This window comes from Apteryx mantelli, unplaced genomic scaffold (assembly GCF_036417845.1).
Source record: "Apteryx mantelli isolate bAptMan1 unplaced genomic scaffold, bAptMan1.hap1 HAP1_SCAFFOLD_239, whole genome shotgun sequence".
NCBI lineage: Eukaryota > Metazoa > Chordata > Aves > Apterygiformes > Apterygidae > Apteryx > Apteryx mantelli.
The window spans coordinates 19,496-34,743 of record NW_027118591.1 but is presented as its reverse complement, the minus strand read 5'-3'; the positions used below and the strand labels follow the sequence as shown (position 1 = coordinate 34,743).

Here is a 15,248-nt window from a genome sequence, read left to right as displayed (position 1 = left end):
TTTCGGGGTGTTTCGGGGGGGTTCCGGGGGGTCTCAGCCGCTTTGGGGTGTTTCGGGGGCGTTTTGGGGGGCTCTCGGCCATTTCGGGGGTGTTTCGGGGGCATTTCGGGGCGTTTCGGGGTGTTTCGGGGGCGTTCTGGGGCATTTCAGGGCATTTTGGGGGCGTTCCGGGGCATTTCGGGGCGTTTTGGGGGCGTTCCGGGGGTGTTTTTCGGGGGTGCTTTTCGGGGGCGTTCCGGGTCGGTACCTTGAGGGACTCGGTGGTGATGCTGATGGAGGGTCTCTTCTGGGTGCAGGCGGTGCTGGAGCCCCAGCGCCGCTTCCGGCCCCCTCCGGCGCCTCCTTCCGTGTCGCTGCTGCCCGACGCCGCCCCCTTGGCCGCCGCCGCTGCTGACCCCCCCGGGGGGGCGGGGCCTCGTGAGGCTCCGCCCCCCCGCGCCAAGCCCCGCCCACGAGACAACACCCCACCCCCCCCATCCCTCACCCCAGGCAGGTCCCCTGCGGCTGTCTGTCCCCATTAAGCCCCGCCCCCTGGGGGTTAAGCCCCGCCCCTGCTCTTAAGCCACACCCCTCGATTCACACCACGCCCCAACCTTAAGCCCCGCCCCCCAGATCTAGGCCCCGCCCCCCATCTTAACCCCACCCCCCCTTGCCTTAAGCCTTGTGCCTGCTCAGGGATGTAACCCCTACTGCCATGGTTAAGCTCCGCCCCCCGGCCCCGCCCCCTGCCTTAAGCCCCACCCCCAGGGACATGACCCCACCCCTTGCCTTAAGCCCCGCCCCCAAGGATGTGACCCAACCCTCCTCTTTTAGCCCCACCCCCAGGGACATGACCCCACCCCCTTCCTTAAGCCACACCCCCAAGGACGTGACCCAACCCACCTCCTTTAGCCCCACCCTAGGGATGTGACCCCACCCCTTGCCTTAAGCCCCACCCCCAGGGACATGACCCCACCCCTTCCCTAAGCCCCGCCCCCCAGCAGCTCTGCCTTAAGGCACCTACCTGAACCCCCCCCCTCCCCCTCCAGGTGCCCTCCCTCTAGCCCCACCCCCTGCCCCTCCAGGCCCCGCCCCCCGCCCCCAGGCCCCGCCCCCTCCACTCACAGACCACGGAGATCTTCCTCTTGAAGGCCTTGGGCTGGGCCGGGCCCTGGTGGGGTGGGTGGGTGGGGGGGGGAGGAGAGGATTTGGGGGGGGACACAGGGAGGGGGCGGGGTCAGCGCGGGGGCGGGGCCGCGCCACGCCCCCTCCTCCGGCCCCGCCCCCTGCCCCAGAGCAGCCCCCACCCCCCCTTCTTCCTCCTCCTCCTCCTCCTCCATGCAGGGGGGGGAGGGGGGGAGCAGGAGACCCCTCCCCCACCCAGACCCCCCCCTCCAAGGGGGGGGAGGGGCGACATTAATTGGGGGGGAGGGGCGTGAAAATGGGGTTCTTCCCCCCCCCAACCCCCCACCCACACGCACACGGGGGGGGGGGGGTCCCAGAGGTCCAAAATTTGGTGGTGGTGGTGCCCCCCCCCCAACCCAAGGAGGACGTGGGGGTCCCAGAGGTCCAAAATTTGGTGGCGGTGGTGGTGGTGGTGGTGGGCGCCTCCAAGGAGGACTTGGGGGGGTCCCGGAGGTCCATGGGGTGCAGCCAGGTGCCCCCGAGGAGGAACGTGGGGGTCCTAGACATCCTCAATTTGGTGGTGGGTGCCCCCCAGGAGGACGTGGGGGTCCTAGAGGTCCTCAACTCGGTGGTGGGTGCCCCCCAAATAGGACGTGGGGGTCCTAGACATCCTCAATTTGGTGGTGGGTGCCCCCAAGGAGAACGTGGGGGTCCTAGAGGTCCTCAACTCGGTGGTGGGTGCCCCCAAGTAGGACACGGGGGTCCTAGAGGTCCTCAACTCAGTGGTGGGTGCCCCCACAGATGATGTGGGGGTCCTAGAGGTCCACGGGGTGCAGCCAGGTGCCCCCCCAGGAGGACGTGGAGGTCCTAGAGGTCCTTAATTTGGTAGTGGTTGCCCCCCAGGAGGACATGGGGGTCCCAGAAGTCCATGGGGTGCAGGCAAGTACCCCCAAGGAGGACATGGAGGTCCTAGAGGTCCTCAATTTGGTGGTGGGTGCCCCCAAGGAGGACATGGGGGTCCTGGAAGTTCATGGGGTGCAGCCAGGTGCCCCCCAGGAGGACGTGGGGGTCCCAGAAGTCCATGGGGTGCAGGCAAGTACCCCCAAGGAGGACATGGGGGTCCTAGAGGTCCTCAATTTGGTGGTGGGTGCCTCCAAGGAGGACATGGGGGTCCTAGACATCCTCGATTTGGTGGTGGGTTCTCCCCAGAAGGACGTGGGGGTCCCGGAAGTCCATGGGGTGCAGCCAGGTGCCCCCAAGGAGGACATGGGGGTCCTAGAGGTCCTTAATTCAGTGGTGGGTGCCCCCAAGGAGAACGTGGGGGTCCCAGAAGTCCTCGATTTGGTGGTGGGTGCCCCCAAGGAGAACGTGGGCGTCCTAGATCTCCTCGATTTGGTGGTGGGTGCCCCCAAAGAGGACATGGGGGTCCCGGAAGTCCATGGGGTGCAGCCAGGTGCCTCCACGCAGGACATGGGGGTCCCAGAAGTCCTTGATTTGGTGGCACGTGCCCCCAGGGAGGACATGTGGGTCCCGGAGGTCCTCAATTCGGTGGTGGGAGCCTCCAAGTAGGACGTGGGGGTCCCGGAGGTCCTCAGTTTGGTGGTGGGTGCCTCCAAGTAGGACATGTGGGTCCCGGAGGTCCTCAATTCAGTGGTGGGTGCCTCCAAGTAGGACGTGGGGGTCCCGGAGATCCTTGATTTGGTGGTGGGTGTCCCCAAAAGAGATGTTGGGGGGTCCCAGAGGTCCTTGATTCGGTCCTGGGTGCCCCCAGGGGGGACGTGGGGGTCCAGGAGGTCCATGAGCCGGTGCCGGGGGCCCCCAGGGGAGACGCGGGAGGTCTTGGAGGACCCCGAGCAGATGTTGGGTGGCCCCCAAGGTGGACTTGGGGGTCCCAGAGGTGCTCATGATGCCGTTGGGTGGCCCCAAGGGGGACTTAGGGGTCCCAGAGATGCTCGTGATGCCGTTGGGTGCCCCCGAGGTGGACTTGGGGGTCCCAGAGGTGCTCACGCTGCCGTTGGGTGTCCCCAACGTGGACTTGGGGGTCCCAGAGATGCTCGTGATGCTGTTGGGTGGCCCCAACGTGGACTTGGGGGTCCCAGAGGTGCTCATGATGCTGTTGGGTGGCCCCAACGTAGACTTGGGGGTCCCAGAGATGCTCACGACGCCGTTGGGTGACCCCAACGTGGACTTGGGGGTCCCAGAGCTGCTCGTGATGCCATTGGGTGACCCCAAAGTGGACTTGGGGGTCCCAGAGATGCTTGTGATGCCGTTGGGTGGCCCCAACATGGACTTGGGGGTCCCAGAGGTGCTCGCGCCGCCATTGGGTGGCCCAACGTGGACTTGGGGGTCCCAGAGGTGCTCGTGATGCTGTTGGGTGGCCCCAAGGTGGACTTGGGGGTCCCAGAGGTGCTCATGATGCTGTTGGGTGGCCCCAAGGTGGACTTGGGGGTCCCAGAGCTGCTCACACCGCTGTTGGGTGGCCCCAAGGTGGACTTGGGGGTCCCAGAGCTGCTTGCGCCGCCATTGGGTGGCCCAACGTGGACTTGGGGGTCCCAGAGGTGCTCGTGATGCCGTTGGGTGGCCCCAACGTGGACTTGGGGGTCCCAGAGGTGCTCATGATGCTGTTGGGTGGCCCCAAGGTGGACTTGGGGGTCCCAGAGGTGCTCGTGATGCTGTTGGGTGACCCCAAAGTGGACTTGGGGGTCCCAGAGCTGCTCACGACGCCATTGGGTGGCCCAACGTGGACTTGGGGGTCCCAGAGGTGCTCGTGATGCCGTTGGGTGGCCCCAACGTGGACTTGGGGGTCTCAGAGGTGCTCGTGATGCTGTTGGGTGACCCCAAGGTGGACTTGGGGGTCCCAGAGCTGCTCACGCTGCCATTGGGTGGCCCCGACATGGACTTGGGGGTCCCAGAGGTGCTCGTGATGCTGTTTGGTGGCCCCAAGGCAGATTTGGGGGTCCCAGAGGTGCTCACGCTGCCGTTGGGTGACCCCAAGGTGGACTTGGGGGTCCCATGGGTGCTCGTGCAGCAGTTGGGTGCCCCCAACGTGGATTTGGGGGTCCCACAGGTCCTCACTCAGTCATTGGGTGACCCCAAGGTGGACTTGGGGGTCCCACGGGTCCTTACTCAGCCATTGGGCGACCCCAAGATGGACTTAGGGGTCCCACAGGTCCTCACGCGGCCATTGGGTGACCCCAAGGTGGACTTGGGGGTCTTGGAGGTCCTCATGCAGCCACGGGGTGCCCCCAACGTGGATCTGGGGGTCTCACAAGTCCTCACTCAGCCATTGGGCAACCCCAAGGTGGACTTAGGGGTCCCACAGGTCCTCACGCAGCCATTGGGTGACCCCAAGGTGGACTTGGGGGTCTTGGAGGTCCTCACGCAGCCATTGGGTGAGCCCAAGGTGGACTTGGGGGTCTTGGAGGTCCTCATGCAGCCATTGGGTGACCCCAACGTGGATTTGGGGGTCCCAGAGGTGCTCATGATGCTGTTGGGTGGCCCCAGCGTGGACTTGGGGGTCTTGGAGATCCTCATGAGGCCATTGGGTGACCCCAAGGTGGATTTGGGGGTCTTGGAGGTCCTCATGCAGCCATTGGGTGCCCCCAACGTGGATTTGGGGGTCTTGGAGGTCCTCATGCAGCCATTGGGTGACCCCAACGTGGATTTGGGGGTCTTGGAGGTCCTCATGCAGCCATTGGGTGCCCCCAACGTAGATCTGGGGGTCCCACAGGTCCTCACTCAGCCATTGGGTGACCCCAACATAGATCTGGGGGTCTTGGAGGTCCTTATGCAGCCACTGGGTGACCCCAATATGGACTTAGGGGTCCCACAGGTCCTCACATGGCCATTGGGTGACCCCAACATGGATTTGGGGGTGCCACAAGTCCTCACGCAACCATTGGGTGAGCCCAAGGTGGACTTGGGGGTCTTGGAGGTCCTCACGCGGCCATTGGGTGCCCCCAAGGTGGATCTGGGGGTCCCGGAGGTGCTCGCGCTGCCGTTGGGTGCCCTCAACGAGAATCTGGGGGTCTTGGAGGTGCTCGTGCCACCAACAGGGCGCCCCCGGGGAGACGTGGGGGTCCCAGAGGTGCTCGCGCCGCTGTTGGGTGCCCTCAAGGTAAATTTGGGGGTGTCGGAGGTGCTCGCGCCGCCGTTGGGTGCCCTCAACATAAACTTAGGGGTCCTGGAGATGCTCACGCCGCCATTTGGTGGCCCCAAGGCGGGTTTGGGGGTCCCGCAGGTGCTCGCGCCGCCGTCGGGAGTCCCCCACGGGACGTGGGGGGTCCCGTAAGTGCTCACACCAGTCTTGGGTGCCCCCTAAGCGACATGGAGGTCCCATAGGTGCTCGTGTTGGCGTCGGGCGCCCCCGGCGCAGGCTGGGGGTCCCGTAAGAGCTCACACCGGTCTTGGGGGGCCCCCTAAGTGACACGAGGGTCCCATAAGAGCTCACACTGGCCTGGGGTGCCCCCTAAGTGACACGGGGGTCCCATAGGAGCTCACACAGGTCTTGGGTGCCTCCTAAGTGACATTGGGGTCCCATAAGAGCTCACACCGGTCTTGGGGGCCCCCTAAGTGACACGAGGGTCCCATAAGAGCTCACACCGGTCTTGGGTGCCCCCTAAGTGACATGGAGGTCCCATAGGAGCTCACGCTGGTCTTAGGCAGCTCCTAAGTGACATGGAGGTCCCATAAGAGCTCGCATTGGCGTTGGGTGTCCTCCAAGCGACATGGAGATCCCATAAGAGCTCACACCGGTCTTGGGGGCCCCCTAAGTGACACGGGGGTCCCATAAGAGCTCACACAGGTCTTGGGCACCTCCTAGGTGACATGGGGGTCCCATAGGAGCTCACGCTGGTCTTGGGTGCCCCCTAAGTAACGTGAAGGACCCATAAGAGCTCATATCGGTCTTGGGTGCCCTCTAAATGATGTGGAGGTCCCATAAGAGCTCATATTGGTCTTGGGCACCTCCTAGGTGACATTGGGGTCCCATAGGAGCTCGTGCCAGTTTTGGGCATCTCTCAGATGACATGGGGGTCCCATAAGAGCTCATACCGGTCTTGGGCATCTTCTAACTTACAAGAAGATCCCATAAGAGCTTACAGCGGTCTTGGGCACCTCTTAGATGACATGGAGGTCCCACAGCAGCTCGTGCTGGTTTTGGGCGCCCCTGAGAAGATCTGCGGGGCCCATAGGAGCTCACACCGGCATCGGGGGCCCCCTAAGCGACACGGAGGTCCCATAGGAGCTCACGCCGGTCTTGGGCACCTCCTAGGTGACACAGGGGTCCCATAGGAGCTCGTACTAGTTTTGGGTGCCCCCTAAGTGACATGGAGGTCTCATAAGAGCTCGCATTGGCGTTAGGTGTCCTCCAAGCGACACGGGGGTCCCATAAGAGCTCATACCAGTTTTGGGCACCTCCCAGGTGATATAGAGGTCCCATAGGAGCTCACACCGGTCTTGGGCACCTCCTAGGTGACATGGGGGTCCCATAGGAGCTCACACTGGTCTTGGGCATCTCCTAACTGCCAGGAAGATCCCATAAGAGCTCACACCGGTCTTGGGCACCTCTTAGGTGACACGGGGGTCCCATAGGAGCTCATACCCGTCTTGGGCACCTCCTAGGTGACACAGGAGTCCCATAAGAGCTCACACCGGTCTTGGGCACCTCCTAGGTGACATGGAGGTCCGAAAAGAGCTCATACCAGTCTTGGGCACCTCCTAGGTTACATGGAGGTCCCATAAAAGCTCATATTGGTCTTGGGCACCTCCTAAGTGACAAGAAGATCCCACAGGAGCTCACACCGGTCTTGGGCACCTCCTAGGTGACATGGAGGTCCCATAGGAGCTTGTGCCAGTTTTGGGCATCTCCTAAGTGACATGGAGGTCCCATAGGTGCTCACACCGGTCTTGGGCACCTCCTAGGTAACATGAAGATCCCATAAGAGCTCATACCAGTCTTGGGCACCTCTTAGATAACATGGAGATACCATAAAAGCTCACACTGGTCTTGGGCACCTCCTAGGTGACACGGGGGTCCCATAGGAGCTCGTGCCAGTTTTGGGCACCTCCTAGGTGACACGGGGGTCCCACAGGAGCTCACACCGGTCTTGGGCACCTCCTAGGTGACACAGGGGTCCCACAGGAGCTCACATTGGCATCAGGCACCCCTTAAGCGACATGGAGGTCTCATAAGAGCTCGTACTGGTCTTGAGCACCTCCTAGACGACACGGGGATCTCCTAAGAGCTCACACCGGTCTTGGGCACCTCTTAGGGTGACACGGAGGTCCATAGGAGCTCACACAGGTCTTGGGCACCCTCCTAGGCAACATGGGGGTCCCATAGGAGCTCATACCGGCATCAGTTGCCCCCTAAGTGACATGGAGGTCCCATAAGAGCTCACACAGGTCTTGGGCACCTCTTAGGTGACACGGAGGTCCCATAGGAGCTCACACAGGTCTTGGGCACCTCCTAGGCAACATAGGGGTCCCATAGGAGCTCATACCGGCATCAGTTGCCCCCTAAGTGACATGGGGGTGCCATAAGAGCTCACAACCGGTCTTGGGCACCTCCTAGGTGACATGGGGGTCCCATAGGAGCTCATACTGGCATCGGGTGCCCCCCAAGTGGAGATGGTGGTCCCACAGGAGCTCACATTGGTGTTGGGCACCCCCCAAGTGACATGGGGGTCCCATAAGAGCTCACGCCGGTCTTGGGTGCCCCCTAAGTGACATGGAGAACCCATAGGAGCTCACACCAGTCTTGGGTGCCCCCTAAGTGACATGGAGAACCCATAGGAGCTCACATCGGTCTTGGGTGCCCCCTAAGTGACATGGAGAACCCATAGGAGCTCGTACTGGTCTTGGGTGCCCCCTAAGTGACATGGAGAACCCATAGGAGCTCATACTGGTCTTGGGTGCCCCCTAAGTGACATGGAGGACCCATAGGAGCTCACACCGGTCTTGGGTGCCCCCTAACTGACGCGGAGGACCCATAGGAGCTCACACGGTTCGGGACGCCCCCCCAAGCGACATGGAGGGTCCCATAGGAGCTCATGACAATTCATGGTGCCCCCCAAGTGACATGGGGGTCCCATAAGAGCTCACGCCGGTCTTGGGTGCCCCCTAAGTGACATGGAGAACCCCATAGGAGCTCACACCAGTCTTGGGTGCCCCCTAAGTGACATGGAGAACCCATAGGAGCTCACACCGGTCTTGGGTGCCCCCTAAGTGACATGGAGAACCCATAGGAGCTCACACCGGTCCTTGGTGCCCCCTAAGTGACATGGAGAACCCATAGGAGCTCATACTGGTCTTGGGTGCCCCCTAAGTGACATGGAGGACCCATAGGAGCTCACACCGGTCTTGGGTGCCCCCTAAGTGACATGGAGAACCCATAGGAGCTCATACTGGTCTTGGGTGCCCCCTAACTGACGCGGAGGACCCATAGGAGCTCACACCGGTTCGGGGCGCCCCCAAGCGACATGGAGGTCCCATAGGAGCTCATGACAATTCATGGTGCCCCCCAAGTAACATGAGGGTCCCATAAGAGCTCCCACCAGTTTGGGCACCCCCCAAGTGACACGGGGGTCCCATAAGAGCTCACGTCGCTTCGTGGTGCCCCCAAGTGACACGAAGGTCCCATAGGAGCTCACGCTGGTTCGGGGGGGGCCGGGGCGGGCTGGCGCCCCACACGTGTGGGTCCTGGCGGCAAGCGGGAGGGTGAGCAGTGGGGCAGGGGGGGCGTCGCGCCGAGGAGAAGGTCAGCGGCGCCCGGGGTGGGGGGGGGGGGGGGGTCCCGCCTCTGCCCCCCAACCGGGCCCCGCCCCCCCGCCCCACGGCTCCGCCCCCCGCCCCACACCGTTACCTCTGGGCGCTCGGCGTCCGTGGGGCGCTCGGGGGGCGGCGGCGGCGGCTGGGGCTGGGGCCGTGGGGGGGCTGGCGCTCGCCCCGCCGGGGGGCTCCATGGGGGGCGGCGGCTGCTCCTCGCTGCGGGCACGGCGTCACTGGGGCTGCCCCACACGTCCCCCCCTGTCCCCCATCCCCAGCCCCACGGCTCTGCCCCACGCGCAGGGGTGGGGGGAGGAAAAGAAGAAGAAGGGGGGGGCCGCCTGCTCCGTGTGGGGCTGCCCCACACGTCCCCGTGGGGTGGAGGGAAGGGTGGGGGGGGGAGGGGGTGTCCCAGCCCCATAAGTAGCCTTCGGCCCATAGATCTTCTCAAAGGAAGAATCCGGCCCCACTGATCTGCCCACGCAAACGGGGGGGGGTTCCAGCCCCACGGACACCCCCCAGCCCCCCACATCCCCCCCCCCACAAGGCGGGTCCCACCCCACGGACACCCCTCAGCCCCCCACATCCCCCCCCAACGGGTCCAGCCCCACAGATGCTCCCAGCCCCACAAATCCCCCCCACACACAAGGCCCGTCCCAGCCCCACAGACACTCCCCAGCCCCACACATCCCCCCCATGGTGGGTCCCAGCCCCACGGCCACCCACCCCCCCGCAACGGGTCCCAGCCCCACAGATGCTCCTGACCCCCCCCCACGGCGGGTCCCGGCCCCACAGACACCCCCAGCCCCACAAATCCCCCCCCCCATGGCGAATCCTGGCCCCACGGCCACCCCCAGAGCCCCACATCCCCCCCCACAACAGGTTCCAGCCCCACAGACACTCCCAGACCCCCCCACGGCGGGTCTCAGCCCCATAGACACCCCCAGAACCCCCCATCCCGCCCCACAACCTCCCCGCATCCCCCCCCCAACAGATCCCAGCCCCACAGATGCTCCCAGGCCCCCCCCACAGTGACTCCCGGCCCCACGGACACTCCCCAGCCCCCCACATCCCCCCCACGGCAAGTCCACAGCCCACAGACACCCCAGAACCCCCCCAGAACCCCCACATCTCCCCACGGTGGGTCCAGCCCCACGGATGCTCCTAGACCCCTCCCCACAGCAAATCCCAGACCCACAGACACCCCCGGCCCCCACAACAGGTCCCAGCCCACAGACCCCCCCCACGACGGGTCCCAGCCCCATAGACACAGCCCCCCACATTCCCCCCCCCCCACGGCAGATCCCAGCCCCACATCCCCCCCACGATGGGTCCCAGCCCCACAGACCCCCCCACAGACCCCCCCCACGACGGGTCCCAGCCCCATAGACACCCCACCAGCCCCCACATCCCCCCCCACAACAAATTCCAGCCCACGGACACCCACAGACACCCCCCATGACGGGTCCCAGCCCACAGACACCCCCCAGCCCCCCACATCCCCCCAAGGCAAATCCTGGCCCCAAAGACACCCAGCCCCCTCTCACGGTGGGTCCCAGCCCCATAGACACCCCCCAGCCCCCACATCTCCTCCACACAACAGGTCCCCAGCCCCACAGACACCCCCCAGCCCCACACATCCCCCCCACAACAAATTCCAGCCCCACAGACACCCACATCCCCCCCCCACGGCGGGTCCCAGCCCCACAGACACCCCCCAGCCCCCCACATCCCCCCCCCCACAACACATTCCAGCCCCACAGACACCCACATCCCCCCCCCACAACACATTCCAGCCCCACAGACACCCACAGACACCCCCCATGGCGGGTCCCAGCCCCACAGACACTCCCGGCCCCCCACATCCCCCCCCACAACAAATTCCAGCCCCACAGACCCCCACAGACACCCCCCAGCCCCCCAAATCCCCACACACACCCCCATCCCCATCCCCTCCCCACCGCATCCCCCCCCCCCCCCACCCCAGCCCCACGGCGCCGCCGGTTCATTCATTCCCCCTCCCCCCCCCCCTCCACCCCCAACCCCGCCGTGGGGGCCGGGACTCGCCGTGGGGCGGGAAGGAAAGGAAGGAGGGTCCTCACCCGTCCTTGCTCTCGGACAGCATGGCGGGCCCCGGCGTCCGGGGCGCTACGGACGGACGGACGGACGGATTGGGGGGGGGGGGGAGGAAGGAGGGGATAAAGAGGGGAGACGTGGGGCGAAGGAAAGGGGGGGGGGAGAAGGCTGCGCGTGTGGGGCAGAGGTGGGGGGCGGCCTCCCTCCCCCTTTCCCCCTTTCCCCCCTTTCCTTCCCCCCCCCGAGGTCTATTGTAGGGGGCCGGGCCGGGCGGCGCGGGGCAGCCGCAGGCAGGCGGGGCCGCCATCTTGCCGCTTACCCAGCAGCCCCCGCGGGATTGGGGGGGGGGGAGGGGGGAGGGGGCGGAGGGGGGGGGGAGGGGCGAGCGCGGACCCTCCCCCACCCGCCCGGGCGCAGACCCCGGACCCACATCTGCCTCATAAGGGGGCTCCTAGACCCACATCTGCCTCATAGAGGAGCTCCTAGACCCATATCTGCCTTATGGGGGGCTCCCAGACCCATATGATCTTCACGGGGGGCTCCCGGACCCACATCTTCCTCATGGGGGCTCCTAGACCCACATCTGCCTCATAGGGGGAGCTCCTAGACCCACATCTCCTCCATAGCGGGTTATTAGACCCGCGTCTGCCTTAGGGGGGGCTCCCGGACCCACATCTTCTCCGTGGAGGTTTCCTAGACCCATATTTCCTCCATGGTGGGTTTCTGGGCCCACATCCGCCTCATAGGGGGGCTCCCGGACCCATATCTACCTCATGGGGGGCTCCCAGACCCATATGTTCTTTATGACGGTCCCCTGGACCCGCATCTCTTCCATGGGGGGGCTCCCGGACCCACATCTGCCTCGTGGGGAGCTCCTAGACCCACATCTCCTCTATAGCGGGGTTATTAGACCCGCGTCTGCCTTAGGGGGGGCTCCCGGACCCACATCTGCCTTATAAGGGAGCTCCTAGACCCATATCTATCTATAAAAGGCTTCTGGACCCATATCTTCTCCATGGGGGGCTCCTGGACCCACATCTGCCTTATAGAGGGCTCCGGGACCCATATCTCTTCCATGGGGGGGGCTCCTGGACCCATATCTCCTCCATGGGGGGTTCCTGGACCCACATCTGCCTTATGGGGGGATTCTTAGACCCATATCTGCCTTGGGGGGGGGTTCCTAGACCCACATCTGCCCTATGGGGGGGCTCCTGGACCCACATCTGCCTTATAAGGGGCTCCTGGACCCATGTCTATCTTATAAAAGGCTTCTAGACCCACATCTCCTCCATGGGGGCTCCCGGACCCACATCTGCCTTATGGGGGGGCTCCCAGACCCACATCTACCTCATGGGGGGCTCCCAGACCCACATCTTCTCCACAACAGGCTCCTGGACCCATATCTGCTCCGTGGGTGGACTCCTGGGCCCCTATCTACCTTATAAGGGGTTCCCGGACCTATATCTTCTCTATGGGGGGCTCCCGGACCCATATCTGCCTTATAGAGGAGCTCCCAGACCCATATCTGCTCCATGGGGGGCTCCTGGACCCATATTTCCTTTATGAGGGGCTCCTGGACCCACATCTGCCTCATGGGGGCTCCCAGACCCACATCTCCTCTATGGGGGCTCCCAGACCCATATCTGCCTTATAGGAGGCTCCTGAACCCCTATATTCTTCATGAGGGTCTCCTGGACCCACATCTCCTCATGGGGAGCTCTTGGACCCACATCTCTTCTATAAAGGGCTCCTAGACCCATATCTGTCTTATAGGGGAGCTCCTGGACCCACATCTCCTCCATAGGGGGACTCCCAGGCCCATATCTGCTCTGTGGGGGTCTCCTGGACCCACATCTGTTTTATGAGGGGCTCCTGGACCCACATCTTCTCTATAGCGGGGTTATTGACCCACATCTGCCTTAGGGGGGGGTTCCCGGACCCACATCTCTTCCATAAGTGACTCCTGGACCCATATCTGTCTTATGGGGGGCTCTTGGACCCATATCTCCTCCATAGGGGGGCTCCTAGACCCACATCTGCCTCATGGGGGGGCTCCTGGACCCATATCTCATCCATGGGGGGGGTTCCTGGACCCATATCTGCTTTATAGGTGACTCCTGGACCCACATCTGCTTTATAGGGGGACTCCTAGACCCATATCTGCTCCATGGGGGCTCCCGGACCCACATCTGCCTTATGGGGGGGCTCCTGGACCCACATCTCTTCTCCGTCTTGCCCACGAGCATCCCCCAGACCCACATCTTACCCATGGGGATCTCCTGGACTCACATCTCCCCCCCATCTTGGTTGTGAGGGGCTCCCAGACCCACATCTGCCTCATGGGGGGCTCCCGGACCCACATCTCCCCCCAACTGGCTACAGATGGTTCCTCTAGGACCTTCATCTCACCCGTAGGGATCTCCCAGACCCACATCTCCCCATAACCAGGCTCAGGGTGTCTCCTGGCCCCCCATCTCGCCCACGAGCACCCCCCAGACCCACATCTGCCCCAGGGGGGTCTCCCAGACCCACATCTCCCCACAACCGGCCTCCGGGGGGGTCCCCCAGACCCACATCTCCCTCGTAAGGGCTCCCTCGACCCATAACCTGCTCACGCGGGTGCCCCAGACCCCCAAGTGGCCTCGGGAAGGGTCTCCCGGACCCACATCTCCCCCGTAGGGATCCTCTCGGACCCACATCTCCCCCCCCGGCCCCAAAGCGGCCGCATCCAAGTGCCCCCCACCTCGTCGGCGAGTCCAGGCTGCCCCACGGCGCTGCCCCAGACCCACATCACCCCCCAACCAGCCCCATAGGAATCACCCAGACCCCCATCACCCCCAAGCTGGCCCCACGGCGCTGCCCCAGACCCATATCTCCCCCCAAGCCAGCCCCACGGCGCTGCCACAGACCCATATCTCCCCCCAAGCCAGCCCCACGGCGCTGCCACAGACCCATATCTCCCCCCAAGCCAGCCCCACGGCGCTGCCACAGACCCATATCTCCCCCCAAGCCGGCCCCACAGCGCTGCCCCAGACCCATATCTCCCCCCGGCCAGCCCCACGGCGCTGCCCCAGGCCCATATTTCCCCCCAAGCCAGCCCACGGCGCTGCCACAGACCCATATCTCCCCCCAAGCAACCCCACGGCGCTGCCCCAGACCCATATCTCCCCCCAAGCCAGCCCCACGGCGCTGCCACAGACCCATATCTCCCCCCAAGCCAGCCCCACGGCGCTGCCCTAGACCCATATCTCCCCCCAAGCCAGCCCCACGGCGCTGCCCCAGGCCCATATCTCCCCCCAAGCCAACCCCACGGCGCTGCCCCAGCCCATATCTCCCCCCAAGCCAGCCCCACGGCGCTGCCCTAGACCCATATCTCCCCCCAAGCCAACCCCACGGCGCTGCCCCAGGCCCATATCTCCCCCCAGCCAACCCCACGGCGCTCCCTAGACCCATATCTCCCCCCCAAGCCAACCCCACGGCGCTGCCCCAGGCCCATATCTCCCCCCAGCCAACCCCATGGCGCTGCCCCAGACCCATATCTCGCCCCAAGCCAGCCCCACGGCGCTGCCCCAGACCCCCATCTCCCCTATGAAGCCTCCCCACCGCCCCCATTGGGGTCTCTCAGCCCCACATCTCCCTCCCGCTGGCCCCACCGAGGGCCCCCCAGACCCCCATCTGCCCCCAAGCGGCCCCATAGCGGGGCGCCCCCCACCCCCCCCAGCTTACCTCTCCGGGTCCGGCTGCGGCGGGGGGCACGCGACCCCCCCGGGGCCCTGGGGCCCCTCCAGGCCGCCCTGCGGAGACACGAGCGGGGGGTCAGCGGGCTCCGGCGCCCCCGCGGGGGGCGGGGGGGGGGGGGCAGCCCCGGTTCTAGGTGCCCCAACGGGCGCCCGTGGCCACAGACCCCGCTCTAGATGGGGCAAAGACGTGATTGGGTCGGTTCTAGGTGCCCCAACGGGCGCCCGCGGATGCGGACCTGCTCTAGATGGGGCAAAGATGTGACCCAGCTGGTTCTAGGTGCCCCCAACGGGCGCCCGCGGATGCAGACCCGCTCTAGACGGGCAAAGACGTGATTGGGTCGGTTCTAGGTGCCCCAACGGGCACCCGCGGCCGCAGACCCGCTCTAGACGTGGCAAAGACATGAGTGGATTGGTTCTAGGTACCCCCAACGGGCACCTGCGGCCGCGGGCCCGCTCTAGATGGAGCAAAAAACGTGACTGGGTCAGTTCTAGGTGCCCCCAATGGGCACTGTTGGCCATGGACCTGCTCTAGACGGGGCAAAGATGTGACACGGCCGGTTC

General features: G+C 64.9%; 1 protein-coding gene across 1 annotated transcript in view; it reads right to left on the bottom strand.

Moving 5' to 3' along the window:
* The window catches only part of ACIN1 (apoptotic chromatin condensation inducer 1), a 32,881-nt gene that overhangs the window by 12,928 nt on the left and 4,705 nt on the right, over positions 1 to 15,248 (bottom strand). Inside the window, 9 exon segments of the mRNA XM_067317140.1 lie at positions 248 to 390; positions 1,105 to 1,150; positions 2,205 to 2,861; positions 2,953 to 3,471; positions 3,572 to 3,776; positions 3,824 to 4,104; positions 4,435 to 4,819; positions 8,969 to 9,090; positions 14,674 to 14,741. Coding sequence (XP_067173241.1) covers positions 248 to 390; positions 1,105 to 1,150; positions 2,205 to 2,861; positions 2,953 to 3,471; positions 3,572 to 3,776; positions 3,824 to 4,104; positions 4,435 to 4,819; positions 8,969 to 9,090; positions 14,674 to 14,741 — 2,426 coding nt within the window.